The sequence below is a fragment of the Myotis myotis genome, unplaced genomic scaffold (assembly GCF_014108235.1).
Source record: "Myotis myotis isolate mMyoMyo1 unplaced genomic scaffold, mMyoMyo1.p scaffold_m19_p_16, whole genome shotgun sequence".
Taxonomy (NCBI): Eukaryota; Metazoa; Chordata; class Mammalia; order Chiroptera; family Vespertilionidae; genus Myotis; species Myotis myotis.
In genome coordinates this window covers 12,866,425-12,892,866 of record NW_023416320.1, presented here as the reverse complement: position 1 = coordinate 12,892,866, position 26,442 = coordinate 12,866,425, and the positions used below count along the sequence as shown (strand labels likewise).

General features: G+C 38.5%; 2 protein-coding genes across 24 annotated transcripts in view; both read left to right on the top strand.

Annotated features, from left to right (window-relative positions):
• UBR5 (ubiquitin protein ligase E3 component n-recognin 5) overlaps positions 1–12,479 on the top strand; it is a 134,133-nt gene extending 121,654 nt beyond the window's left edge. For 11 of the 21 annotated variants that reach the window (XM_036337918.1, XM_036337914.1, XM_036337911.1 and 8 more), the window contains 8 exons: positions 1,151–1,211; positions 3,199–3,374; positions 3,600–3,684; positions 4,303–4,458; positions 5,398–5,511; positions 6,968–7,112; positions 8,643–8,728; positions 11,324–12,479. In XM_036337918.1, the coding sequence (XP_036193811.1) occupies positions 1,151–1,211; positions 3,199–3,374; positions 3,600–3,684; positions 4,303–4,458; positions 5,398–5,511; positions 6,968–7,112; positions 8,643–8,728; positions 11,324–11,536 (1,036 nt within the window). In that variant the 3' untranslated portion in view covers positions 11,537–12,479. Of the gene's footprint in view, positions 1–1,150; positions 1,212–3,198; positions 3,375–3,599; positions 3,685–4,302; positions 4,459–5,397; positions 5,512–6,967; positions 7,113–8,642; positions 8,729–11,323 lie in introns of those variants that run through there. The other 10 variants (XM_036337924.1, XM_036337913.1, XM_036337922.1 and 7 more) reach the window with 9 other exon arrangements.
• A 3,959-nt stretch (positions 12,480–16,438) lies between these two features.
• The window catches only part of RRM2B (ribonucleotide reductase regulatory TP53 inducible subunit M2B), a 30,297-nt gene continuing 20,293 nt past the window's right edge, over positions 16,439–26,442 (top strand). The window contains exons 1-2 of one of the 3 annotated variants that reach the window (XM_036337940.1): positions 16,439–16,673; positions 24,788–24,943. In XM_036337940.1, coding sequence (XP_036193833.1) covers positions 16,440–16,673; positions 24,788–24,943 — 390 coding nt within the window. In that variant the 5' untranslated portion in view covers position 16,439. The remainder of the gene's footprint in view (positions 16,674–24,787; positions 24,944–26,442) is intronic. The other 2 variants (XM_036337939.1, XM_036337941.1) reach the window with 2 other exon arrangements.

Here is a 26,442-nt window from a genome sequence, read left to right as displayed (position 1 = left end):
TCCATGATTGAGAGAGCCGAGTTTCACATTTATTAGAAAGTAGTGTTTAAGCATCCCTTATGTACGAGATGTTTAGAAATTATAAGAAACACATCTCAAATTCTCCCATCAGGATACCATCCTCATTGCAGAAACTAAATACCTCAAGAAATTGGGGTATAGTCCCTGAGTTCTTGCTATAAGAATGAAATTTCTTTTAGGCCTCCTGATTTATCTTAATCCATGCAAGCTTTTGCTTTCCATTGTATAATTTACTTGAATAGAAAATGTTTCAATTTCTAACAGTTAAATACTTGCCCTTCTTTTTCCAAGGTGACAAGTGACATTAGGAAAATATGTCGTACTTATATTGTGCCTTCTATTCTGGGACTACCCTAATATCCAGTTTGAGGCTTTGAGATGTTACTTACTTTAGATGAAAGTTTATTTTTTCTTCTTAGTCATGATTTTGAATGAGGAACTTAGTTTAGATATAGTCCTAAAGATGGAAAGCCAGGTAGGCTAACCTCTGAAACTAAACAGCCACTTCCCTTATTTCAGACTTTGAATGGTCCAAGCCAAAAACTATTGCTAGAAATTTATTTTCTTTGCTATTACTACATTTCTCCTCTAGACTTTATGCACTATTTCTTTATTCCTCTTTCCTGTCTCTGGGGTATCAGCACATTGATAGAGCTCAGCCCATTATAGAAAATATTGAGAGGATTGTACCTTTTTGATGAGAAAAAGTTTTGTAAATGTATGGAAGGTTTGTTAATTTAGTAGTGTTTCTACAGAATGCAAATAATACATAATGTTGACTGCTTTCTTCACCTACATGGATTATGGAGTGAGTATAAAGTTATTAGTATCCTAGAATAATACACTAAAGAATTTGATTCCAATTGTGATTGCTTTCTGAACATTTTTCTGTTCTTTATAATGCTTCCCGAAGCTTAACTTTTAGCACCCCTATGAAGACTACATTATTTTGTCGTAGCCTTTAGTTCATTATTTTGAATCATGGCTTGGAACATCTAGTGCTTTTTATTTACTTCAAAACGTAAATGTATTTATAAATTATAAATAAATTTAAATTCACATGTTTTCTCTACACTAAATTCTATATTTCACTTACCTGGAATGTGAAAGGTATTTTGTTTGTTTTTAGGGAAAATGGAGCTGATAGTATCCTGGATCTTGGATTATTAGACTCCTCAGAAAAGGTACAGGTAAGGGATATTTTGTATATGTGCTATTAATAAGCACTTGTAATTTGAATTACAGGAGGGGAGAAAAGCCATATTTATGAAGGAACTATGTCTTTATAAGTAAAATGCTTGATTATAGTAGAGAAAAAAACAAAGATAGGTGTCATGTACACAATCAAGTAATGAGATTGGTTTAGTTAGGGCTCAATATAACCCCATTCACTGGCTGCCTCCATTTAATCACAGCCTGAATTAAGCTTTAATTTAGAGATGTCATGAATTAATAGCAGAGGAGAGGCAATATGGAAGCCTAGAGCTTATTCTTCAAAGAAGCAGTGAGTGCAAAAGATGCAGACAAAATATGATGTGGTATAGCAATAAGGAAGGCTTTTTAGTGCAGATACGTGTTATTCTTTAGCTACAAAAGACTTCATTGTCAGCCAAGATGGAGCAAACCCAGTATAATCTTACCTCTTTCACTGCTTACATCTAAAAATTCTAGACAAATACAAAATGGAACTGCCTGAGGATCCTGAAAAGTAAACAGTAGCAAACAGATTGGAGCAGGAAAGCAAAGTTTGAAAAAACACTTGGTATGATCATTGCTACTCCATCTTAGCTAGAAGATAGAACAAAGGCTTTGGGAACTAACTTACAGCGTATAAATCACTGTCCCAAATCCCAGTCTACATCAAATGGTGAATATGCAGAGCAGGCCCTAAATGGTAAAATGAAAAGCTTTGGAAACTTAATTGGTATTGGAACCACTGCACACAGAAAGTGACACTTCCAATCTGAAGCTAACCAGGTTGATTGCCAAAATATCAACATTCTCAACTTTCACAATTTAATATTCAAAATCTGGGAAACACTCCAAAATTACTCAATATCAAAGAACCAGGAAAGACTGACCAATTCTCCCAGTAGATGTTAACTTAGAGATGACCCTCTTGTTGGAATTATCAAAGACTTTACATCTCATGTTCTTTCTCTGAAGTAAAGGAATGACAAAATAGAGGTTCTAAGCAGAGAAATAGAAACTTTATAAGAGAACGAAAGGAAAATACTAGAATTAAAGTACAATGTCTAAAAGAAAATATTTCACTGGATAGCTCAGTAGCAGAATGAAGACAGAGAAAAGTGCCAGTCAACTTGAAGAGAGCTAGAAATTATCCATGTTGAAAAACAGATTTCAAATGGAACCATTTCAGGGATCATGAGTGATCAAACATTCATGTTATTGGAGTACCCAGAAAAGAGGAGAAAGAGCTTGCTACAGAAAAAATAATTGAAGAAATAATAGCTGAAACTTCCCAAATTTGATGCAAGGCAGATTTATAGATTCAAGAAGGTCAGTGAACTATAAACAGGATAAACTAAAAGAAACCTATGTCCAGACACATTACAATAAAACTGCTTTTGTAAAAAATAAAACAAAGCAGCCAAAAACCAGTGCCTTACATAGAGGGAAATGATGATTTGAAAGACTGGATTTCTCATCAAAAACTGGGAAGGTTGGACGAGAATGGAACATCGTCCTTAAAGTGCTTTAAGAATTATCATTCTAGCCGAAACCGGTTTGGCTCAGTGGATAGAGCGTCGGCCTGCGGACTGAAAGATCCCAGGTTCGATTCCGGTCAAGGGCATGTACCTGGGTTGCGGGCACATCCCCAGTAGGAGATGTGCAGGAGGCAGCTGATTGGTGTTTCTCATCGATGTTTCTGACTCTCTGTCTCTCTCCCTTCCTCTCTGTAAAAAATTAATAAAATATAAAAAAAAGAAAAAAAAAGAATTATCATTCTAGACTTCTAGATGCAGGGAAAATATATTTAAGGAATTAAGGTGAAAGAAGCTACCAGAGTTTCATTAAAATGCTTTTATTTATATAAACAGAGAAGTGAAAGACGTGTTGCTCTACCTACCTGACTTCACTTTGAGTGATTTTAAGTTCATATGCTTTGTTTTTAAAATTAACTTTGGCACTTAATCTCTGATACTCTATTACTAGGAAAACCGAAAGCGTCATGGCTCTAGTCGAAGTGTAGTAGATATGGATCTAGATGATACAGATGATGGTGATGACAATGCCCCTTTGTTTTACCAACCTGGAAAAAGAGGATTTTATACTCCAAGACCTGGCAAAAATACAGAAGCAAGGTTGAATTGTTTCAGAAACATTGGCAGGTAAAATATCTCCCATCTTATATTTGAATTTCCAAAAAATTTCAATTAATTAAACTTTAAAATACATTAGTTTTTTAAATGTATATATATTCTAATTCATACTGATTAAAATGGGGCTATAGAAGATTTCTCAAAATACTGTATGTATATTATCTCCATGTGTGAGGGGTTATACATGTTTTAGAATTATTTGTAAATTTAAATATTTCCTGGTTTTATTTTTAGGATTCTTGGACTATGTCTGTTACAGAATGAACTATGTCCTATCACATTGAATAGGCATGTGATTAAAGTGTTGCTTGGTAGAAAAGTAAGTGTTTTAATGAACCAAACTGCTCTTATAATTGTAAAATTTTTCTTTTATAAAATAATTATATACTAGCATATTGTTTATGGCATTAATTTGATACTAAATTTTAATGCATTATAGCCATTATAAATCATTTAAAAATATTTTTAATCAAGCCCACTATTGTTTTCTATTAATACAGCAATATATTACATATTCTTTTTTAAAAAAATAGAACAACCTATTGAATTCTTAAAAGTGTCCTACCTAAAATGTTCTAGAATAATCTGTATTTTATAATTATTGTCAAGACTAGGATTCATATTTAATTTAGGATCAGTTGCTCAGCATAATCATTGTTTAAAAATTAGTGCTGGTTTTTGCAAATATATTTTTTTGGAACTTAAAAAATTATACTATGGGCTTTAAATTGTTTCAAAAAAATATGTTGTACTTGCGTTAACGATTAAAATGTATTATCAGAACCAAAGATTAAATTTTTAACCCTTTAGATCAGTTATTAGATATTTACTGGAAAATTATTCTTTATCAGTATATCTCCAAATTATTTTTTATCATACATTTTAATTTACTAATGAATAAAGTAAAAAAAAATTTTTCATATGATTACTTTCTTAGGTCAACTGGCATGATTTTGCTTTTTTTGATCCTGTGATGTATGAGAGTTTGCGGCAACTTATCCTCGCTTCCCAGAGTTCAGATGCTGATGCTGTTTTCTCAGCAATGGATTTGGCATTTGCGATTGACCTGTGTAAAGAAGAGGGTGGAGGACAGGTAAAGCAGTTATGTAGTTTTCTGATTCTGGAAAGAGCATTTGGTTGGTCTATTGTGCTTGTTTTATATAGAAACAATTTAGATAAACAGGAGCAGAGAGAGAGAGGGAGGGAGAGGGAGAAGGTGTGTGTGAGGGGGTATGCAGAAAAGACACAGGAGATTAACAGATGGAGAGATTTGAGAGGCAGAAGGGGGGGGGGGTTGTCACTTGTTTGTATCTTTAGATACTTGTCATATACAGAATTGTTTTTAGATTAAAAAATGTATGAAATTGCTTTATGAACTGTGTTATGCAAAGTGCTGAGGTCCCAGAAAACCTCAGCTATTTTTTTTGTGGATTCCAAAGAAATAACCTGGAGGACTGACTGTGGAAGACATGGGTTTATTAGGATTTAAGTGCTCACTGGCAGCAGCTGATTGGTGCAGTTTACTGCCAGGGTGACTAGCCAATGCTGTTGTTTGCCACCACCCAGACTTTCCCAGCACAAGGTTTTATAATATATAGAAGACAGAGAAAATCCGTGCATGCATGGGAGGGATATGCATGAGGTCAAAACACGAGCTGTTTACAATCCAGGCTAACTTCTTTTTTTGTATATGTATAGTATTCCATTGTGTTAATGTACCACAACTTTTTTTTAGGGTATTTTTTTTTTAATTTTATTTTGTTTAAAGTGCTACAAATAGTAGTACATATGTCTCCTTTTTCAGGCTAACTTCTAGAAGCAGTTTCTCTTTGGCCTTATTTAGACTGAGTTGCTGGCCAGGTTCCCAAGGTCTCACAGTCTGCTTACAGAATTCCTTCACTAAATTTCCTACAGGGTGGGAGCGGGAGTTGGATCATGGAAAGTGACCCATGTTCAGTTTACCATACAAACTGTAAACTTATTACTGCTTTGACAAAATTGCTTTTAGATTACATTGCTGAATTTTTCACAGGTTGAACTTATTCCTAATGGTGTAAATATACCAGTGACTCCCCAGAATGTGTATGAATATGTGCGGAAATATGCAGAGCACAGAATGTTGGTAGTTGCAGAACAGCCACTACATGTAAGTGTTTACTAAAAAAGTGTTACTTGATCTAATGAGGCTCTGTGTATTCCTGTGTGGTAAACTAACTCAGAGTATATTTACCTGTCTATAAATGGTCAAAAATTTTAAACCAAAGTGCATTTATTTACAATGTAAATTGCACCTGAATTCAGACCTATTACTTTCCTTTGGGTGAAACTACATGAAAAAAACATGTAATCATCAGAAAGTTAATTTGATGGGCAAAAGTTTGTAAAGGATGTTTATGGGACTGAAATGACTACTGTTTTGGGGTCCTATGACCATCCATACTTTTGCTGACCTACTAGTTGGACTCCTAGGACTCAGGGGCAGTTGTGTTCATAGTTATGGTTTATTATAGCAAAAGGGGAAAAAATACATCAGGCATAGTATGGAGGCATCCAGGTGCAGGCTTCCAAAGTTCTTCCTCCAACAGTGAGTTACGGCAGTACATGTGCAGTGTTTGTGCTTAGGGGAGCTTGCTTAAGAGCCAGCCTAAGGTTTTTTAATTGGAGGCCAGTCCCGTAAGCATATTCCTGACTGTACAACCAACCATGATTACTGGAAATCAGACCCCCAGGGAAAAGCACGTGTTCATCGTAAATCACCCTGTTTGCTCAAAGAGTTTAGGCAAGCTGTACAGCAGGGTTCATTGCTCCAGACATTGAGTACAGCCACATCAGTTAGTAATGTAGGGAATATTCGAAAAACCAAGTTAAGTTCCTAGGTGCCAGCCAAGGGCCACCCAGGCCCTTCTGAAGAGCGACATCAAGCTTGCCACATTAACTCCCCCTCTGGGCTAAAATGTTTGTTTATGTAGAGTTAGGACTGATGCTTGGACTGGGAGTAACTGCAGGCTCTGGAGTTGTACTGTCAGGGTTCAGATCATGGCTGCAGCACCCTGTAGCTGTGTAACATTAGCTAACTACTTAAGTTCTTTGTGCCTTGGTTCCCTCCTCTGCAAGGTGAGGATAGGGTTGAATGAACTAATACATGTAAGGTGCTTAGAACAATTCTTGGCACATGGTAATTTCTCAGTAAGTTTCTAGATTTTGGGCTTGTGTTGGAGAAGTTTGTTTTGTCATTATCATACCTAGCTTAGGATGTTGACAGGATAGCATATTTGACAAATTGAAGCTATTCTTATTATTCAGTGACTACCCTGTTTGTTATTAATACGGTTTAAACAATTACTTTAGTTAATGGCTGGTATATAATACTAGTTCACTTTTGAAATGAAGCCCATTCCTGAAGCCATTTTCCCCCTTTGCCTCTCTTTTGAATCTATTATTAAGAAATTAAAAATACAGAACCTAATGTTTTTCTCTCTGGTTTAAAATGAGAACTAATATTTTTAGAGAGAGGCTGCTAAAATTAAATATTGGGACTTAACAATAAAGGTACATGGAAAAGTACCAATAGTAATAAAAAGATGATTTCTGAAATTCTCTAGGCAATGAGGAAAGGTCTACTGGATGTGCTTCCAAAAAACTCATTAGAAGATTTAACAGCAGAAGATTTTAGGCTTTTGGTAAATGGCTGTGGTGAAGTTAATGTGCAGATGCTGATCAGTTTTACCTCTTTCAATGATGAATCAGGTATGAAATTTTTGAAATGTTTATTTAAGGAATAAGATACATAGATAGTTGGTCAGTCAGCATTTTCCGAGTTTCTAACTTTTAGATACATTTACAGGACTTTGGAAATGTTGTGTTACTGATGCTTAAAAGGTTTTTTTATATTATTTTTTTAACATGATTGAATGATGTTAGGTTATTTTTTATCGCTTAATTTTCTTAGATTTTAAAGAATATATGGTTTGTAAAAAAGTAAAAATTCCTTGTGGTGAGCAACTGGGTGAGAAGGATTTTTTATATACTAGTTAAGAAAAAAAAAATCCATGTGTCAGTTCCATTAAACTTATCCAATTCATGTCTCTCAAACTCTGATTAAAGAATTTGCATGATGTTTGCTTTGTAGAACTAGACCTAAACACACAAAGATATAGCAGCACACAAATACCTGGAGTATCTAGAAAGAATAAAGAGAGGTAGTGATAATAATCCTCCTAGAATAACATTTACCTTCAGTGCTTGATTTGCTGCAACTCTCTTTTTTCAAAGTCCTGTAGTCTCGGAATAGACTTTTTAGCTGTGACTACACGATAAAATACTGGAAGGTCCAAGAAATTCATTATGAGAGGATTATACCTATAGTCTAAGATTATTGCATACATTGAAGGCACCAAGTTTTCTCCCTTTTTTCCCCCATACTTTGCAAACAGCTTCAGCCAAATTATAGTCAGTTAAATTTGGATAAATTTTCTTGTTTTCCTTCATGCTTGGCAATGTATAAGACATCATGTAATCATTTTGTACTATTTTTTAATATAGTGTTCAGTATTTCTCAGATAAGAATTTGTCTCATTTACAAGTAAAAAAACCTAGGAGGGGAAAGAATATATCTAAAGATACTCCAAGTATGATCCTCAGATCAGCAGCATCATCTGAAGCTTTCTATAAATGTAGAATTTTTGTTTTTCCCCCACTCTCTTCCTCCTAGACCTAGTGAATGAGAATCTGCATGTTAAAAAGATCCCCAAGTGATGTAAACTCATTAAAATTCGAGAAGCACTGGTTTAAGAACATGAGAATAATCATGACTTATCAAATGGAATTAAAATCATGTGATTATCAATTTTGAGACTGGTGGTTCATTTTTCTTGTCATCTTGAGTTACTATTGACTAAGAAACTATAGAGGTGTTATATTATGCAAATGGTTCTGATTTTCTATATTAGGAATTAGACCTATATAACATTGTGTGTGTGTATATATTATTGATTTCAGAGAGGAAAGGAGAGGGAGAGAGATAGAAACATCAATAATGAGAGAGAATCATTAATCAGCTGCCTCCTGCATGCCCCACACTGGGGATTGAGCCTACAACCCAGGCATATGCCCTGACCCGGAATTGAACCATGACCTCCTGGTTCATAGGTCGACACTCAATGACTGAGCTATGCCAGCCGGGCTATAGAACATTTTAATTATATACATTTTTTATAACAAACACTCTAAAATATAACTACTGATACAGTATATTGAATTTATATTCTTCATTCTTAGGAGAAAATGCCGAGAAGCTCTTACAATTCAAGCGTTGGTTCTGGTCAATAGTAGAGAAGATGAGCATGACAGAACGGCAAGATCTTGTAAGTTAAGTTCACAGACTTTGTATAACAAAATATAAAAATTTAAAATACTGTGTATGATAGCCTTTTGTTTTAAGTTTGAAATGGTGGGTTATTTTAATTTTGGCTAAAGAAATTATAGAGAGTTAGAAATAATGGGCAGTTTTGTTTTTCTACTCTATAACAGAACATTTGAAGTATTAATAAAGCTATAAGCAGAGTGAAATAAATACATCTTAGCTATTAATATGACATTATTAGTCTTAGAAAATAATACCAGCATATTGTTGAGACCCCCACCCCCATAGTGCTTATATATTTTGGCTGCTCCGTCATCCTTTTGATTAGCCTTTGCAACATTTCTGAATAGTGTAGTGTCTTGACTATTATCTCGCACTAGGAATAGAGTAGCTTTATTGTGATATGTGAATATTAAGCCTATGATTTTAATCTTACTATTATTAACTTAGAAGCATAGATTAGGTAACATCAACTTTGGTCATAGTGAAAAGTTGATCCTAAAGTCAGACCAACCTGGAATATATCCATAACCAAATCAGCCTGTCCATTAATCTTGAAAGAGAAGTCTCCACTAGACCAGCCTTAGTGCTCAGTAATCTAGACTAGACTATTCATGGAATGTATAAAAATGATCACATTATCTAGTATAGCCCCAAATTTTATTCAAGAGGGGGAAATGGTTACTTGTACTTTTAGTATTCCTTAATCTTTACATGTGCACACCCCTTTTCCCCCTGCCTTCCAGTATTTCTTCACTAATATTTCTGTTTGTTCAGCAGTCCTGGCTGTCACCAGGTTCTATTCTTGGCTTAGCCGTCCTGGTAATTGATTTCCACTTAGATTATTCCCTAGGTGGTAAATTCTATGTGATTGGTTCCATGTTATTTGACTTTCCCAATCTTGTGGACCCTAAATTCCCTACCAGGGCTAATACCATATCTGTCCTTGTTGCCATCAAGAGCACCTAAATAGCTTGGTAGAGTTCTATCACTTTAGTCAGTCTTTGGATTTGGGAACTTTGTTTCCCTGTAACAAGCAGCGTATTAGTTTTGTAAAGCTTATCAGAAACAGAAATAGAAATGATTGGCTATCTTATATGAATTCTTATCTATTCCCTAGTTTTAATTTTCTGCTGTTTTTAAACTAATAACATCCTCTTCCAGTTAGTCAAGTTAAATCTCACTGCAGTTTCTGCTTTCCCTGAAAGAAATGTGCTAACTCTTCAGTTTTGAGAGAGCGAGCGAGAGAGACTCTCTCAATATAAGGGCCTTAATATTTCCTATCCATAGCTATAATTTATGAGCTCCACTCTTTAAATGCCTATATAAAATCTATTCCTAGGGCGTAAGCAGTTTATCAAGGTGTCCTTTCCCTCTCTTCTCTTTTCCTTCACATATTGTTGGTTTTATCCTGATGTGTCTGAGGGGAAATGCTGAGGGATATTAGACTATAACAGGGTTTTTCAAATGGTTCTCCCTTGAATTATTAGTCCTGAAATTATAGGGTTTCTAGAGTTACTGGATTTTTCATAAAACTATTTGCTTCAGGAATTACAGCAAGTTAGTTCATTTAGGTTTCCTCTGGGATTTTGGATATAGTTGTTTGTTTAGCTGTATACTATAAATATAAATGTGTTAGACTTAAAAGGCTTTACCTGAGCCCTGACCGGTTTGGCTCAGTGGATAGAGTGTCAGCCTGTGGACTCAAGGGTCCCGGGTTCGATTCCAGTCAAGGGCATGTACCTTGGTTGTGGACACATCCCCAGTGGGGAGTGTGCAGGAGGCGGCTGATCGATGTTTCTCTCTCATCGATGTTTCTGGCTCTCTGTCCCTCTCCCTTTCTCTCTGTAAAAAAATCAATAAAATATATTTTTTAAAAAATAAATAACCTTAGAGATTGGCACTATTTTGTTATCACTGAAGACTGAAGAGTGATATGTATGTATATATGTATGGGTCAATGATGAATGGAATGTATTAATAAAAATAAAGATTATGTTATCATATTTAAGTAAAAAGATAAAGTAGAAGTTAACATTCATCTTACATCACACAAAATAGATGTGTAGTAAAACAATGTTATATGGCTTATTGCATGGATTTTCATGTACAGTAGATGTTCTCATTAATCACTTTTATAAAGTTACTCTGTGTCACAGTGTAGCACTGAAATTACTGGGTTGTTTTGCTAATAGATAAACTGTAAAATAACTTTTTAAAAAACCTGTGTGAATTTTGAGCCTTGGGAGTGGGGGGGGGGGTGTGGAGATGCTGCATTTTTCCATTATGAGGTATGCCATGCAATTTAGCCCCTGGAAAGACCCTTAGAGAACCTTTGGTCCAATAGCCTCATGTTACAGATGAGAAACTGAGAGCCTGAAACGTTTCTTTTCTATATCTGACACTTTTTTTCCCTTCTGACCCTGAATCTTCCCTTTTCAGTACAAGAAATAAATTTAAAACTCAGTTCAAAAAGTACAGTACCCTTATGTAGATTTTAATACAAGAATGGGGCTTTGTGAGTATATTGCGAGAATTAAGGGTTGAGGGTTAATCTGTTAAAAACCAAAACTGTAATTATTATATTCCTGTTTAGGTTTACTTTTGGACATCAAGCCCATCATTACCAGCCAGTGAAGAAGGATTTCAGCCTATGCCCTCAATCACAATAAGACCACCAGATGACCAACATCTTCCTACTGCAAATACTTGCATTTCTCGACTTTACGTCCCACTCTATTCCTCTAAACAGATTCTCAAACAGAAATTGCTACTCGCCATTAAGACCAAGAATTTTGGTTTTGTGTAGAGTATAAAAAGTGTGTAACTGCTGTGTAATATTACTAGCGAATTTTGTAGATTTTTTTCATTTGTCTATAAAAGTTTATGGAAGTCAATGCTGTCACACCCCCTGGAGGTACCTTAAAGAGATAAATACAAACATTCCTTGCTGAGTTTGTAGCATAAAGGACTGAGGAGCACTAGCAACATTTAACTATGATTTGCTAGTTAACAACTTCTGGGTCTAACCCCAGCCAAAGATGACAGCAGAACAACATAATTTACACTGTGATTTATCTTTTTGCTGAGGGGGGAAAAATGTAAAATGTTCTGAAAATTCACTGCTGCCTTTGTGAAAAGTGTTTCAGCAAAGGTTCTTGTATAGAGGGAATAGGGAATTTCAAAATAAAAAATTAAGTATGTTCTGTGTTTTCATTTTAACTTTTTTATGGTGTTGAATTTGTGGTTGGCTGCAATTGTGTATCATCATGTATATGGAACTTGTAAAAAGTTCTAGACATTCAGATCTTAGAGGTAAAATCACTTTTACCTATAAAAACCACTTATTGCGGTTTATTTTGGCTGCATTGAACTCTAGGATATTAAATGAAATCACTAATATTTTGCATGTAATTGTTCATTTGAGTGAGGGCACTTTTTGTACATATGATGGGGCCAATACTTGATCACAATCACCTTTTCCCCTTTGTATCTTTACTCAGTGAGCAGTCAGTCAAGAGGTTACTGCACTTCAGTTCTAACTAGACATTTGTACTAAGGTATTCAGTTATGTAAACTCAGCCTGGGCACTTTCTGATAACTGTAAAATGTTTTATAAGATCATGATTACTGAAGATACATTTTGGTAATTTTAAATGTTCGTGAGCAGCTTAACTACTTTTGTATCTAAAGCCTTTTTTAAGTATCTTGTTACATTTACTTTTTTAAATAAATTACAGAAGAAATGTCAAGTAATATTGAAGAAACAATAGTTTTTATTTTATCTAGTTGTACATTTTTAAACTAAGGGTAATACACTGACATGGTTATGTGCAAAAAAATTTTGATTTGAAGAACTGAAAGTTTATATACACATGGACTATAAGAAACAAAATCAGTCCACATTTTACAGTTAGCAGAGAATCCTGAATGCCACTGGCCAGGCCACATTTTCTTTTTATAAATGGGGAAGTGAAGTTGGGACCCACTTGGCAAGGGAATTAACTCATCTACTATGTGACAGGTTCTTTTTTCGATGGCCCATTATGTAACCTCAGACCAATACCTAAATTCTTGTGGTACCTTCATTCAATGGCACAATATGGAACACGGTTTTCTTCACAAAGTCTTCAATAAAGTGACTTAAACTAGTCACTTCACATACTGAAAATGAGCAGAGATTCTCTGGAATCTCTCCTACCTCTCAGTTCCTTCATAGGACTCCTGGCCTTCAGGATGTTTTTCATGTTCAAAGGCACTACACTTTTATTATATAACTTCCTTCAGAATGAACTACATGCTGTCCTCAGCCTTGCTGACATATATATATTAAAAACTAAAATGATAGTGCAACTTGTATTACTCAAAACTTACACAACATGCTGTTAGATTTGTGTAAATTAACCAAAGGTTATTTTACAAAGTAACATTGGTTTTTGTGTCTAAATGCTATTTCTGAGTAAGTGAAATAGTAGTTAGATTAAGAGCTGATTATTGATATGTCTGAAATAGTAACATATATCACCTTCACTTCTGTATGCACATTATGGGATTGATAAAGTATGAAATGAGAACAAATCAGATATGATTAGGACATTTGAAACCCTAATTGTGAACTTATTTTTAATAATTACTGAGAAAAATATTTAAAATAATACAAAATGTCTTAAGTCTTCCTAAATCAAGATTTTGGTTAAAATGCGTTTAGGAATATTAAAAACAGCGAGTCTTTTTTTTTTTTTTTAAGTAAAGCATAAAATGATTTTAAATGTAAAATAAAGTCATGTAAAATAAAGTTCTCTTTTGGTCTTGCTTAGTGATTAAATCTAATAGAATTGAAAACAAATTTAGGAAGAGAAGACCAAGAATGAACTTTACTGAGGGTTTTCAGAGTGTTGCTACTTTTAATTTTCCCCCTAAGTCATCTGAATATCAAGACTCCAGCATAATGGCTTACTGGGACAGACTTCTCTGAGAGGGCTTTTAAGAGTATGATTTCACTGCTTAGTATTTGCCCCTAAACATTTATCTCCTAAAGATATTTTGTGTGTTTAAAGGTTGTCAGTAATTTCTAGGTCTAATCTTAAAACTGAGAGGTCTTCCCTCGAGGCAGTTGTTCTCGCGTGACTGTAGGCCCGAGATTCTCGTGTGGAATTTGTTCATGCAGATCTCAGTCACGGTCTTGTTCAGTAAATCTTAAGTGGAAGACAGAAATCCTTATTCTTAAACAGCATTCCAGGTGACTATGAAACACTGCCCAAAGAGCATTACTTTTTTTTCCTTTTTTCTATTTTTTACCTCCAAATATAAATGCCCCCGTTTGCAAACTCCCAAGAGCCAAATGGCTACAACTTATAACCTATTTAAAAGTGCTTCTGTTAACCACCTTATCCTGAATTAGGCTCTTCCTCCTGATAAAGGACTGGTTAAAGTGCTTTCAGAACCTGCCTGAGCAGTAATTGAAAATATTTTCAATGTTTACATTAAGTAGGTAGGCATACAGATTAATTCTTTAAACATCATTTGATTAATGTAGAAACTTAAAGTGTGACTTTATGTCAAGATACTTTAAAGAAAAGGAAAGTATCTTACATTACCTCTTAAAATTAAAAAAATACATATTACTGGATTGTTATGACTATCCTGGAGTTTCTTAATTACTAACTTGTGTTAGTACTTATACGTACACATGCATATTTCATTTTATCCTATGAGAGAAAGCCTGTCCATCCTCAGGTAGGGAAACGCAGGTTAAACAGCTTGCGTAACTAGGGTTACGCAGCCTACGTGTGCAGTATGTACTCCAGGTGTCTGGAGCTTGCGTTCTCAGACAGCGGGCTGGACACTTCTGTGGAAGGTCTGATGGTAAGCGAGTGCGCTGGTCATTGGAGCTTCTGATCACCCAGTTCCAGGATCTGGGGTGGGGAGGGCGGGGAGGTGGCCCTGCACCCCCACGAAGCGCCGTGCCACCGCGGGTGTCCGACAAGTCACCTCCACTCTGACCCTGTCCCCGGGCCCAGGTGCCCGCTGCAGGCCCAGGTCCCGGGACGCCTTCCTGGGGTTTGAGTGATTTGCCAGCGTGGCTCACAGGACTCAGGAGAAACATGTTACGAGATCACCGGTTTCTTACAAACGGATAGAAACGAGGGACAGTCCGATGGGCCATGCGCGGGGAAAGGATGCGGCGCTTCCCTGTTCTCTCCCAGCGCGGGAGCTCCCCGAGCCCTGCCATTTGGGGTTTGTGGAGGCTCCATGACAGGCATGACTGACGGTCAGAGTCGCTGGCCGCTGGTGACTGATTCAGCCTCCAGCCCCTGGACCTCGTTTTTGTCTGTGAGATCAAATGGTTTTCCCTTTCTGTGGTAGATTTCTTTAGATCAGTGGTTCTCAACCTTGGCTACACATTAGAATCACCTGGGAATCTTTTTTAAAGTCCTGATTTCTGGGCCTCATCCTCCTGAAATTGTTTCTTTGTTCTGGGGTGGGGCCACAACTTTAGTAACAAACAGAATTTCCGGAGGATGAGGCCCAGAAATCAGGACTTTAAAAAGATTCCCAGGGGATTGTAATGTGCGGCCAAGGTTGAGAACCACTGCTTTAGGTGGGTCCCTTAAGAGCCGGGTATCCGTAATTCAACCAAATGGCTGTGCCCATCAGTCGCCACTGCCCGCAGCTGCGACGGGCGGCTCTCCTCTCCGCGACTGGAGCCAGCGCTTGGCCGGAGCCCGCCGCCCACGCCTCCTAGGGCCTGCGGTTCTCAACCTGTGGGTCGGGACCCCTTTGGCCGTCAAAGACCCTTTCACAGGGGTCGCCTAAGACCACCCTGCATATCAGATATTTACATGATGATTCATCACAGTAGCAACATGACGTTATGAAGTAGCAACGAAAATGATTTTATGGTTGGGTCACACCATGAGGAACTGTATTTAAAGGGCCAGAAGGTTGAGAACCACTGTAGGCGGACACTTAGTTTCTTCAGCTGCAGCAGGAGGGGCTTTGCTGTCGCTACTTAAGAGACGTCCTGACTGACCATTCAGTGGTAATTCAACGTGACTAAAGGCTCCGTTTGTTGAAACCATCTCAGAGCTTTCCACGACTTTTCCTAAATGGAGCCATTGCCCCCGCCTCATCTCGAGCCGCCCCGCCCCCGCCCCTAGGCACACACACACTTTTCCCTCCACCACTTCCTTTCTTTCGGGAGCTTAAAGACAACACAAAGTGGCTGTTGCTACTTGTTAATTTGTTAACGGTGCGGTTTTTGTTTTTGTGGTGTTTTTTTTTCTTCCACCAAGCGTGTGGCTTTCCCCCTAACCACCACCTGGCAGTCTCTCGGGACGGCCGAGGAGCGCGACATACCATGTTCCTTATGCCACGGCGAGAGCAGCTGGGAGAGGTGGCCTGGCATGGCGAGCCCCTCCTGCACCGGAGCAGTAGAGCCCCAGCCGCCGTGGAGGGCGTGGCCGAACGCCGCCGGCGGAGAACCTCAGGCCGAGGGCGGGGAAGCGAGGCCGGTGGCTGCTGGGCGAGCGTCTTAGCCCCGCAGGCGGGAGGCGGGACCCTGCGGCAGGGAAGGCGGAGCCGGCAGGCGCAGGGAGCGCCCTCATTGGACAGGCGTGAGGCGGGGCAGTAGAGGGGGCGGGGACATCCGGAGTGGGCGGGTCCGTGAGGCTGGGAAGGCAGGACCAGGCCTGCGCAGGGAGAGTCCCTCAATGGGCGGGCGAGACAGCCGGGGCGGCGCAGTGGAGCGAGGCGGGGCGGACCGGCGTGGGAGGGGTCTCTGCCGCGGGGAAGGGCGGACTCCGCAGCCCCGCGGGCCACCTGGGTCCAGTCCCGGTTGGAGGTGGCCTGGAGCGCTCGGTTCCCTCAGCGGCCGGAGCTCTGGCGGAGTCTGCGCGATGGGCGACCCGGAAAGGCCGGAAGTGGCCGGGCCTGAGCTGGAGGAGGTAAACGTTGCGGCCGCTTTTCCTCGGGTCCACAGTCACCCTGGCCAGTGGCACGCAGGGTGCGGCGGGGACTGGCCAGGGGCAGGACCGCTGCGGGAAGTTTTACCCGTTGCCGTCGGAAACCCTGCGTAGGCCGGGCCCGGAGCCCTCGCCGCAGCCTGCTTTCGTCCTTTCCAGTGCCCAGGAGGCCGTCCCCCCGGGAGGGGAGGGGTAGGAGCCGGGCTTCGGCTCCCCCGCGCTGCACCCAGGCCCGGACAGGGCAACGCTCTGGGGTTCAGGCCGCGGCGAGCGCACCCCCTCCGTGACTCTCCCCGCGTCCGTCCCGTTTCTGGAGACCTGGCCGGGGAAACCGAGGCCCGGGGCCAGGGCTGGTGGATGTAGCGAAGTGCATGCCGCCCGGGGGGGTGGGTGGGGTGGGAGTTGACGCAGGTGGACGGGAAACCTTAATCAAGGTGATCAGCTCGGGCGGCCCGTTTTGCGCAGACCTGGCTGCTTCGCTGTGAATCGCTGGGGCGTAACTTGCTTCATGGGCACAGTAGACATGATCCTGCCCGCACAGAGCACGGAGTGAAATGCTTTATGCAAAGGACAGTGGGTTACGGTGCTGCATAAACCGAAATTAACGTGCTTGTCCTCTCCTCTGCTTCTACGTCAATAAACGTACATAGGAACAGTAAAGAAACCGTGACTGAGTGTCGTCGGGTAGTTGAAATTGTTGCTCTATAACTTCCATACCCTGGGGGGTTTTTTTTGTAAATACTTCTAAACCATTTGTTTTTCGCTTGAACCTGTTGCTGCGTGTCGTTTCTTTGATTTCATAGAGTTCCAGACAGAGAATTATGCTTAGCCCTACATTTCTTTAGAAAGTGGCAGATTCCAGATTTTATTTCCAAAATAAAAATACTTTTTTATTTTGTAAACATTTAGTAACTAACTAAATGTTTGTTGAAAATATCCCTCAAACTTTTTCTTCCTGTTTTGAAACACAAATACGTTTAGTACTGATTTTTCTTCCTGTTTTGAAACACAAATACGTTTAGTACTGATTTTCCCCCTTGAATGAGACCATTCAGATGTTTCCTTTCGTGCCCGCAGTCATTTAGGCTAAAGACCTGGCAGCTGATTTTCATTTATTATCCCCATCTAAGCGATACACATCCACAGACACAGGAGCAGAACTTTAGGTCTAGAATGAATCTAAGTGAACGCATGTTACGGTCTGAACGGTTTAAACTTGAGGTGCAAGGATGCCTTAAGTACTTTGTCTAGCATTTGAGGTGCATCAGAATCACCCGGAGTACTTTGTAAAAAATGTAAATCACGGGGCCTACACCTAGTAATCAATTTTGATAATGAATCAAAAGCTCTTGGGATGGAAGAGAAGGTGGAATACCTCTAAGAAACTTGATTTCAGATTCGCATCCCTTCCCACCTAGTTGTCTCTCTACCCTCAGTCTTACCTGCTCCCCGGTCCTGTTTACCTCTGCCAACTTAATCCGTCATCAAATCAGGGCCTCCATGTCACCCCCTCCAAATAAAAACTCCCCAAAGGGTCTCAGTTCCCACCCAAAAAATGCCCGGCTCCTCAGACTGGCAAAGTCCCACTCAAGCAGCTTTTGCATGCCAGCTGCCATATCTTTAATTCAGGTTGTCATTTCCACCTCTGAACTTGACACCATAGTTACTACCAAAATCTAGGGTGTTTTTCTTTCTTAATTCATGGATATCTGATGAATCTTCCTAATGCCATCTCTGTTCATGTTCATTGCTACTCAGGAATTTTCCACGTCTATCCATAGAAATGCTTTTCAAATGGCGCCGCACAAAGAACGCCAGCAGCTGGAGGTTGGGAGCAAGTGGGGAGAATTAGAGTCTGAGCCTCCCAGCTCCCCAGATGTTTGAAAATCTTTGGCCCACAAAATTCCTAACCTCTTCCAGTGGTTCTCAACCTTCCTAATGCCGCGACCCTTTAATACAGTTCCTCATGTTGTGGTGACCCCCAACCATAAAATTATTTTCGTTGCTACTTCATAACTGTAATTTTGCTACTGTTATGAATCGTCAGGTAAATATCTGATATGCAGGATGTATTTTCATTGTTACAAATTGAACATAATTAAAGCATCGTGATGAATCACAAAAACAATATGTAATTAATTATATATGTGTTTTCCGATGGTCTTAGGCGACCGCTGTGAAAGGGTCGTTCGACCCCCAAAGAGGCCGTGACCCACAGGTTGAGAACCGCAAATATCCAGAGTGTGGACCCTTTACCAAATTCCTCGCTGTCTCAACTGTTGACCCTTTAGCCAGACCAGATCGAGTCTGCCTTTGCTTTACATCCACGTCAGTGGGTTTTAATCCCAGCTGTCTCTGTTTTTCCATCTCCCCTTTCTGTAGGCTTGGTCCTCAGTCATGCTGCTCCTCTATGATTTCCCTGGAAAATCACAACCCTCCAATGGCATCTTTATCTTATTCGGGAAGGAGAGGAGATAGTGCCTCTGCCTACCATAGAGTTGTATTTTCAGCTCTCCCCTGGATATCTTGAAACTGAACCCATTATGTTTTTTATTGACCGAATTGACTTTTTAAAGACTTTTGTGTTCGCAGATTTTTATTCTTGTTGTGGTTTGTGTTGGTGGGGCGAGTTCATTCAAATTAAACTTTTGTTAAACATCTAATTAGAGAAGCAAGAGTTTTTGTCAGATTTATTCAGTTATCCTTCAGGTGCTGAGCCCTTTGTATGTGTCTTAAATCAGTTTTGTGTTTCTACTGCTGATTTCCTATTTGGGGCAAGAGATGGGGAGTGCAATAATTTTTAAATTGTTCTCTCCGCCTCCAGTTTCCCTTCTAATCTAACCACATTTCTACAAAAGTGATCTTAAAACACAGATCTGATCATGTTTCTCACCTGATTAAAGACTTTCAACAGCTCCCAATAGTCTGCATGATAAAGGCCAGGTGCCAGTGTTATATATCAAAGCAGATCACTTTGACTTGCTCCAAAATTTTTTAAAGTCAACATCTTAATATTCATTTAATATGCAAAGTAGACATATCCACTTTAACCTGAGATAAAGCCTAGAAATGGAGTACAGATTTTAAAAGCTGAAAGCTAACTATTTTTTTATTTGTTTTGTTTCATTTCATCTAAATGATGACCCTGGGGTAAAAAAGAGTCAAAACAGTTGCATCAAAATGGCTTTAGGGAAATAGCTGTGGCAAAATTCATGTAGATTTGCATTTAAGGCCCTCCCATGGCTTTAACACCTGGGCCTATTTTCCAAACAAAATTATAAGTGCAACACTGATTAAATCCACTTTTGTGTATTTTATGAATGTAATTTTTAAAGTAAACATATGTAATATTATAAATCAATTAATGGAATAATGAGGCTGTTTTGATGAACCTGCTGCTTTGAATTGGGGTGTAGATGATAACTGAAGATTTATACCAAACTTAGCAAACAGTTCCTTTGCATATTTACCAGAGTTCTCTTAATAAATGTACTGCTAGCCAGTTCTGAGCATTTATCAACCCATGTGCGTTAGAGTGCATTGAGGCTGCTCCCTGATGCATTCACATAATTCTGAGTTTTACCTTACCAGCATCAGTTATCTTTATTTCTAGTCCTCTTTATACCAACTGTACTTGTAACTATTGTAATTTAACTATTATGTAAACTAATAATATATGAGTATGAAAAGAAAATTGTTTATGAAAACTTGAAAGCTTGGGAAACTCAATAAAGATAAGTTGTTAAAACAAAATCTGTAGACTTAGATAAAAATAAAAAAAGATTGGTGATATTTATAAAAGAGGTAAGGATTCTGCCCTCAGATTGCTCTATCTTAAGGATGTTAAAACTAAAAAGCATAGGTGATGCATCATAGTGTGTTTATGCCAGAAAAATTTGGGATGTCAATCAATGAGCCAATTTAACAACAATAACAAAAAGCTTTGGCTTTATAAAAGATTAGTTAGTAAATGTAAGTTACATGTTTTAAGCTAAGTCATTTTCTTCTGATTTCTTACATTAGCCAATTTTCAACTACCAGTTTGGATTACTTTGAATAGGAGGGCTTCTACTGTATTATTGGTACCATTAATATTATTTCTTTTTCCTTTTGGGGGGGTAGGAGGAGGGTTAAAATTTTTTTTGGTTTACTCCTGAAAAATAGATACACATGATTACTGGGTATTTTTTATTTTTTGCTTTTTTTTTAACTGCCTCTCTTTCAGTCTCATGGCATTCTTCAGTTAAGCAGAGCTAGCTAGAGAAACTGTCCTCCAAGCTTATCCCCTCCCCCAAACACACACCAAAAAGAAAAACGACAACCTGGAAACACAAGTTCACGCATTGGTAGTTTCCTTGCTGTACAGTAGAAAACAACTTGTTATTTTTATTACTATTTTTAAAAGGTTGAAAACACATTTAAAACTAAAGTTCTAATCTCATGTTTGTGACACTAGAGAGACCACAGAGTTCTTCAGAGCACATTTGGAAAACACACTTGGGAAGTACTCTCTGCGTTCTTTCTGATTTCATCTCCTTCCATTGTCCCCCCATACTGTAAGTCCAATTTACAAAGATTCTTCCAGTTTTTAAAAAATGTTACATGCTCTTAGGCCCTTCCCCCCGCCCCTCCCCTTCACATTGCTTTCTTTTCTAACATTTGGCTTCCTAACCCAGGTGCATAGAGAGTCTACAGCTTTGGAATGTACTCGTGACACTCCTGACACTGCATTAACATGTTTGTGAATTTTTCCAAGCATCATGAAAATAAGCAATATTTCCATGTCATATCTAGCTCAGTTCAAAGGTTTATATTGGTTAAACTTGTTTTATTCACATTGCAAAATCTTTCATACTGCCCTTTAACCCAGCTTCTTCTCTTAACAGTCCACATATTATCAGGATGGAATAGGAAGAATAAATGTACAAACATGATTTTCATTCTAATTTAAAGGTACAAGTCTTGAGCAGTTTTCGTAGATCCTGTTGTTGATCAATTATTGTCAGCGTTTAAAAACTCCAGGATGCTTCGTGTGAAAGGTTTGCTGCTTATGATGTCCTTCTCAACTTCAGTACAGGCCACATCGCAAATATAGTGAAGGTCAAGGATTCTAGCTCTGTACCCCAGAGACAAAACATATTTAAGAAAGAAAAAGAAAAGAGAAATGCAGAATCATAGCAAAATGCTATAATGATGATAAAAGCACAACCGAGGAGAACTAAAGGAAGAACAACATGGGCCTAGACAAGTTTGAAATACCTGTCGACTGCAGACTTCTGCCTTTTCAATTGGGCTTTAAATTTGAAACTTTTCTAAGAGTTCTTTATTTCCCTGAGGGCAGTCATAGAAGGTATTGATTGATCAAATAATTAACCACTATAATAGTTCTTTTATCATTTCTTTAAGTATAGAGAGAGAGCCAACCAGAAATTATTATGTTCAATAATAACACAGTAATAATTTTAAAAGTGTATAGCACTTGAAAGTGTGCAGAGTATGGCAAGTATTATCTTTGATTTACAGATGATGATGCTCAGATTAAATAACTTGCCTGAAAACATGAATGCGCTTATTTTAAATGAATACAATTGTGTACTATAAAGGACAGTCTAGAATAAAATAGGGTTATTTGGTTCACCTATAGAGGTGGCAAATTCCAAAATGTTTATTTTCAGTCTTATTTTTATTGTCTCATTCACCTGTGAACTATGTCCCCATCAATGCTTCGTAATTTCATTACATATATTAATTTTAACCTGGTAAAAGGGAAGGCAAATGCATTTTGAGAAAGTATTCCTCTGTAGATTTTTAAACTTGCATCAGTTAAAAACCATTGCTTTAAACCTTACCGATTTGGCTGTGTGTTTTTTCTTTCTTTCTTTTGTTCCAGTTTCAAGTCACATTGGTTCTTTCAACTTTATTGACAAAGAAATTATTTTTTCCTAAAGTCAAATTTGGTGGTTTCCTCCTTTGCCAGTTATATCACTACCACTTTGTTGAAGGAACTTTGCTTAGTGGGAGATAGTAATGTATACTCTTCTGTAGGTGTAGTTCATTTCAGTGTTTTGAATTCTGGGTTTTAGATAGAGCTGGCCTTCCTCTAGCTGCTGTCCATGCATACAGAGGTGTAGCCTCAGGCAAGGCTTTGAGTTCAGACATATCTCAGTTCTAATCTTATTTCTGCCACTTATTAGTTGTAGGATCCTGGGTATGCTATTTACATCCTTCAAGATTTAGTTTCCCCATCTGTAAAATGGAAATAGTTTTCTATGTGTCAGAGTTGTTTACAGATTAAGTGGGATAATGTATATAAAGCATCCATGTGGTGATGGCGCAAAAGAGCCTCCGTGCCAGACCCAGAGGACCTGCTCTTATGCCTACCTCCTGTTCTGGAGCCTAGAACCGCAGTGTGTCAGTATCTTATGGTTCTTTGGAGAATGAACGCACTCAGTGGCAACACACATAACACACACATTTAAAAAACTTGACCACTTCCATTTAAAACATTTTCTTCATTTTTTTCTGGAATGAATTTCGACTAAGTGCCAAGTACTATGCTAGGCTCTGGGGATTCCACTAAAGTAAAGTTCGTTTTTATTCTCAAGAAGGATAGTCTAGAGGAGTCTATAGACACATAATAGGGAATGAAATTGCAGTGAATCATGTGCTATGTTGGACTTAATCCAGGCATTTGGGGTAATGGAGGGTGGGGAGAAAGATGGGGGCACTCCGAGAAGGCTTGATTTGAGTGGTCATTATATTATTTCACTGATGTATTGTGACCTTACGTTAAACTAAAAAAAGTCTAACAATATTCAGTAACCCGAGCCCAGGATAAAGAGAAATTAGCCCATTCATTCACTTGCTTAGCTAATGCTTATTGGCCTTTTATGCTTGACACAGTCCTACAGGAACATCACAATAGAGAAAAACTAGTTTCTACACTCTGGGGCTTATGTGCTCTATCTGGGGAGATTTGTGCCTTCAGAATAAGTACTTACCAAATAAGGCAGTCTATGCTGCAATGGCAGCATGTGTGAAATGTGGAAGCCCACCTGTGTCTGTGTGTCTCAGGTGTTGACTGTGGGCCTTTCTGTCATCTGGTCTTGCCTCTTAGCCTCAAAGCTTAAGCACACTTGATTTGGAGAGGTATGAGGACTGGTGGAGGCAATGGTGAGGAACACAATGTTCGGGCCTGGTATTCCTGGTACAGAAGAGAAACAGTTTGAGTTGGGAGTCCAGAATTGAAATATGTCCCAATAGTCTCAATTTATACACGTTTTAGCCTATTTGTATATACTTTACATATAATCATTCTCATGGACACACAACTCTTCTGATACTCTTGCTGACTATTTAAAAAGAAATATGGCTCTCTACCTTGTGAGAATGCCACCTTGTTTCCAAGTAGTATGTACGTAGGTATGTGTTCCTCACTTTATTCCACAAAGCTTTGAGACAGCCCACAGTGAGGCTCTATGCAGTAAGTTTAACATGTAAATAGCAATAACAAATTGGTATATGGTCAGCTTCAGACAAAACCTCTGTTGGTACAGAGTTTTCAGGTAAGATTATATTTCAGTTAAAATTAGAAAAGAAAACATTAAACTAAAAAAACCAAAAAGCTTATAACTAGCTTATTTCTATCTCAAACCAGCATTCTGTCTTTGAGAGAGGAACGAAAGGGAATGTTTGGTTCACTAACTTAGAAATGTTCCCTCTGTGACATTTATGGGTCTAGTTTTGTGCTTATCCTCAAAATAGCATTAATGACAATAACTTTGTTCAAGGCTTATTATGTGCCAGGCTCTGTTTAAAGCACTTTAATCATCAAAATTAATTTGATGATCACCTGTGAGAGAGGTATTATTTTACTGATGAGGAAACTGAGGCTCAAAGATGTTAAGCCACTTGCTACGATTACACAACCAACCAAACACTTATTAACCAGCTACGAGGTGACAAGTAAGGCTTCAACCCAACCAGGCTGGCTCCCACACCTATGCTGTTTCCCCAGCTCCCTCAGATGTATGTTTAGGTATGGATAAGGAGGAGATGTCTACACAAAATGGGTGTTTGTACTTTAATTTTCAAAGAGGTTATCTTCAGATACCAACGAAAATGAAGCAAAGTCAAGTGAAGAACCACTCCTAAGAAAGAGTTCGCGCCGATTTGTCATCTTTCCAATCCAGTACCCCGATATTTGGAAAATGTATAAACAGGCACAGGCATCCTTCTGGACAGCAGAAGAGGTAAGTGGCATCGCCTTTCGTCAGTAATCATGTTCTGTGTTGCAGTGTTCACATCTTCTGTTACAAGACATCGAAAAATGGACATTGTACCAGTATGATGGATGATACCTGCATAGAACTCTTGCTCTCTGGGTATATGTGTGTATTAATCTCTCTATATCTCTACCTCTACTATATATTTCTCTCTATATATATCTGTTTGGATAGATATATTTGGGCCTATATGCCTGTCTGTTTTTTCATGAGAGTGATTCTGTACATGTAAATACATGCTGTAACGAATGCAGGCTCGAGAGCAGACAAATCCTGGATCTACCATTTGCTGTGGAACTGGAAAAGTTGCTTAGCCTCTCTGTGTATCTTCCTCATTGTTATACTGAGCTAATAGTACCTGGTTTGGGGGGTTGTTATGAGGATTGATCAGAGAAATCTTATTAATGAGATTAATGTCATATTTAGAATGTTACTTGGCACTTAGTAAGCCAGATAACTGTAAACCATTATTTTACACAGAATGGGGGGAGAGTTGCACAGAAATCAGAAGCACCAATTTTTGAAGCTTCTGTTATGAATTTTACCCACCTACTCAACCTTGTTATATTGTTAACATCTTTGTTATATTTAACATATAGAGCAAAACAAGACCCCAGCATTTTTAAATTGGGTTGTAGTGCTTGGCACACCTGACTATCACCAACTGTTTGTGGTTTTTAGAAAGTTTTTTTGTTAGATATAGTTAAGAGAACAAAGGGAGGATACAGGTGGCTTTTTCATTCACTGTGTTTAGAAGGTACTTGTGATTCTTGAGTTTCTTGAAATTCATTTGAAAATTATATGCATTTTTTAAGCAAATGTAATATATGTTGTATTATGACTAAGAAACACTGATTTGAAAAATTATGCAGGGTAGAGCAAAAAGTTTACAGTTCTGAGTTTATTCTTGGATTATTATTTATTAGTGCATTGTTTTCCATATGAACAACTGTAAAACTAGTTTTGCCCCACCCTGTAATATGCAGGTTGTATATATTTAATAGGCAGCTTATAGGAAGATTCAAACACATATTTTGAAAGGGAGTCTAATACATTTAGTTCCACATATTTTTCATTTAAACAATTATATGAGTTATAATTTAATCAACTTTAGATTTTATTGTTTTATCAGTGGTTTAGCTTTATTCCTAAACTAGAGGCCTGTTGCATGAAGAGATTCGTGCAATAGGCCTTCCTTTCCCCTGGCTGCTGGCACCGGTTTTCCTCCGGCACCCGGCACCCAGGCTTTCGCTGTGGCTGGGCTCCGGCTGGAGCTGGCCCTGGGGCCGGCAGCGCAGCGAAGCCTCATGGCCCCTGGGCAGTTAGGCTCTGCTCCACCGCTTGGAGCCTATGTATGCAAATTAACCGCCATCTTTGTTAGGTTAATTTGCATACTCTCCTGATTGGCTTGGTAGCATAGGAAAGGTACAGTCAATTTACATGTTTGTCTATTATTAGGTAAGATA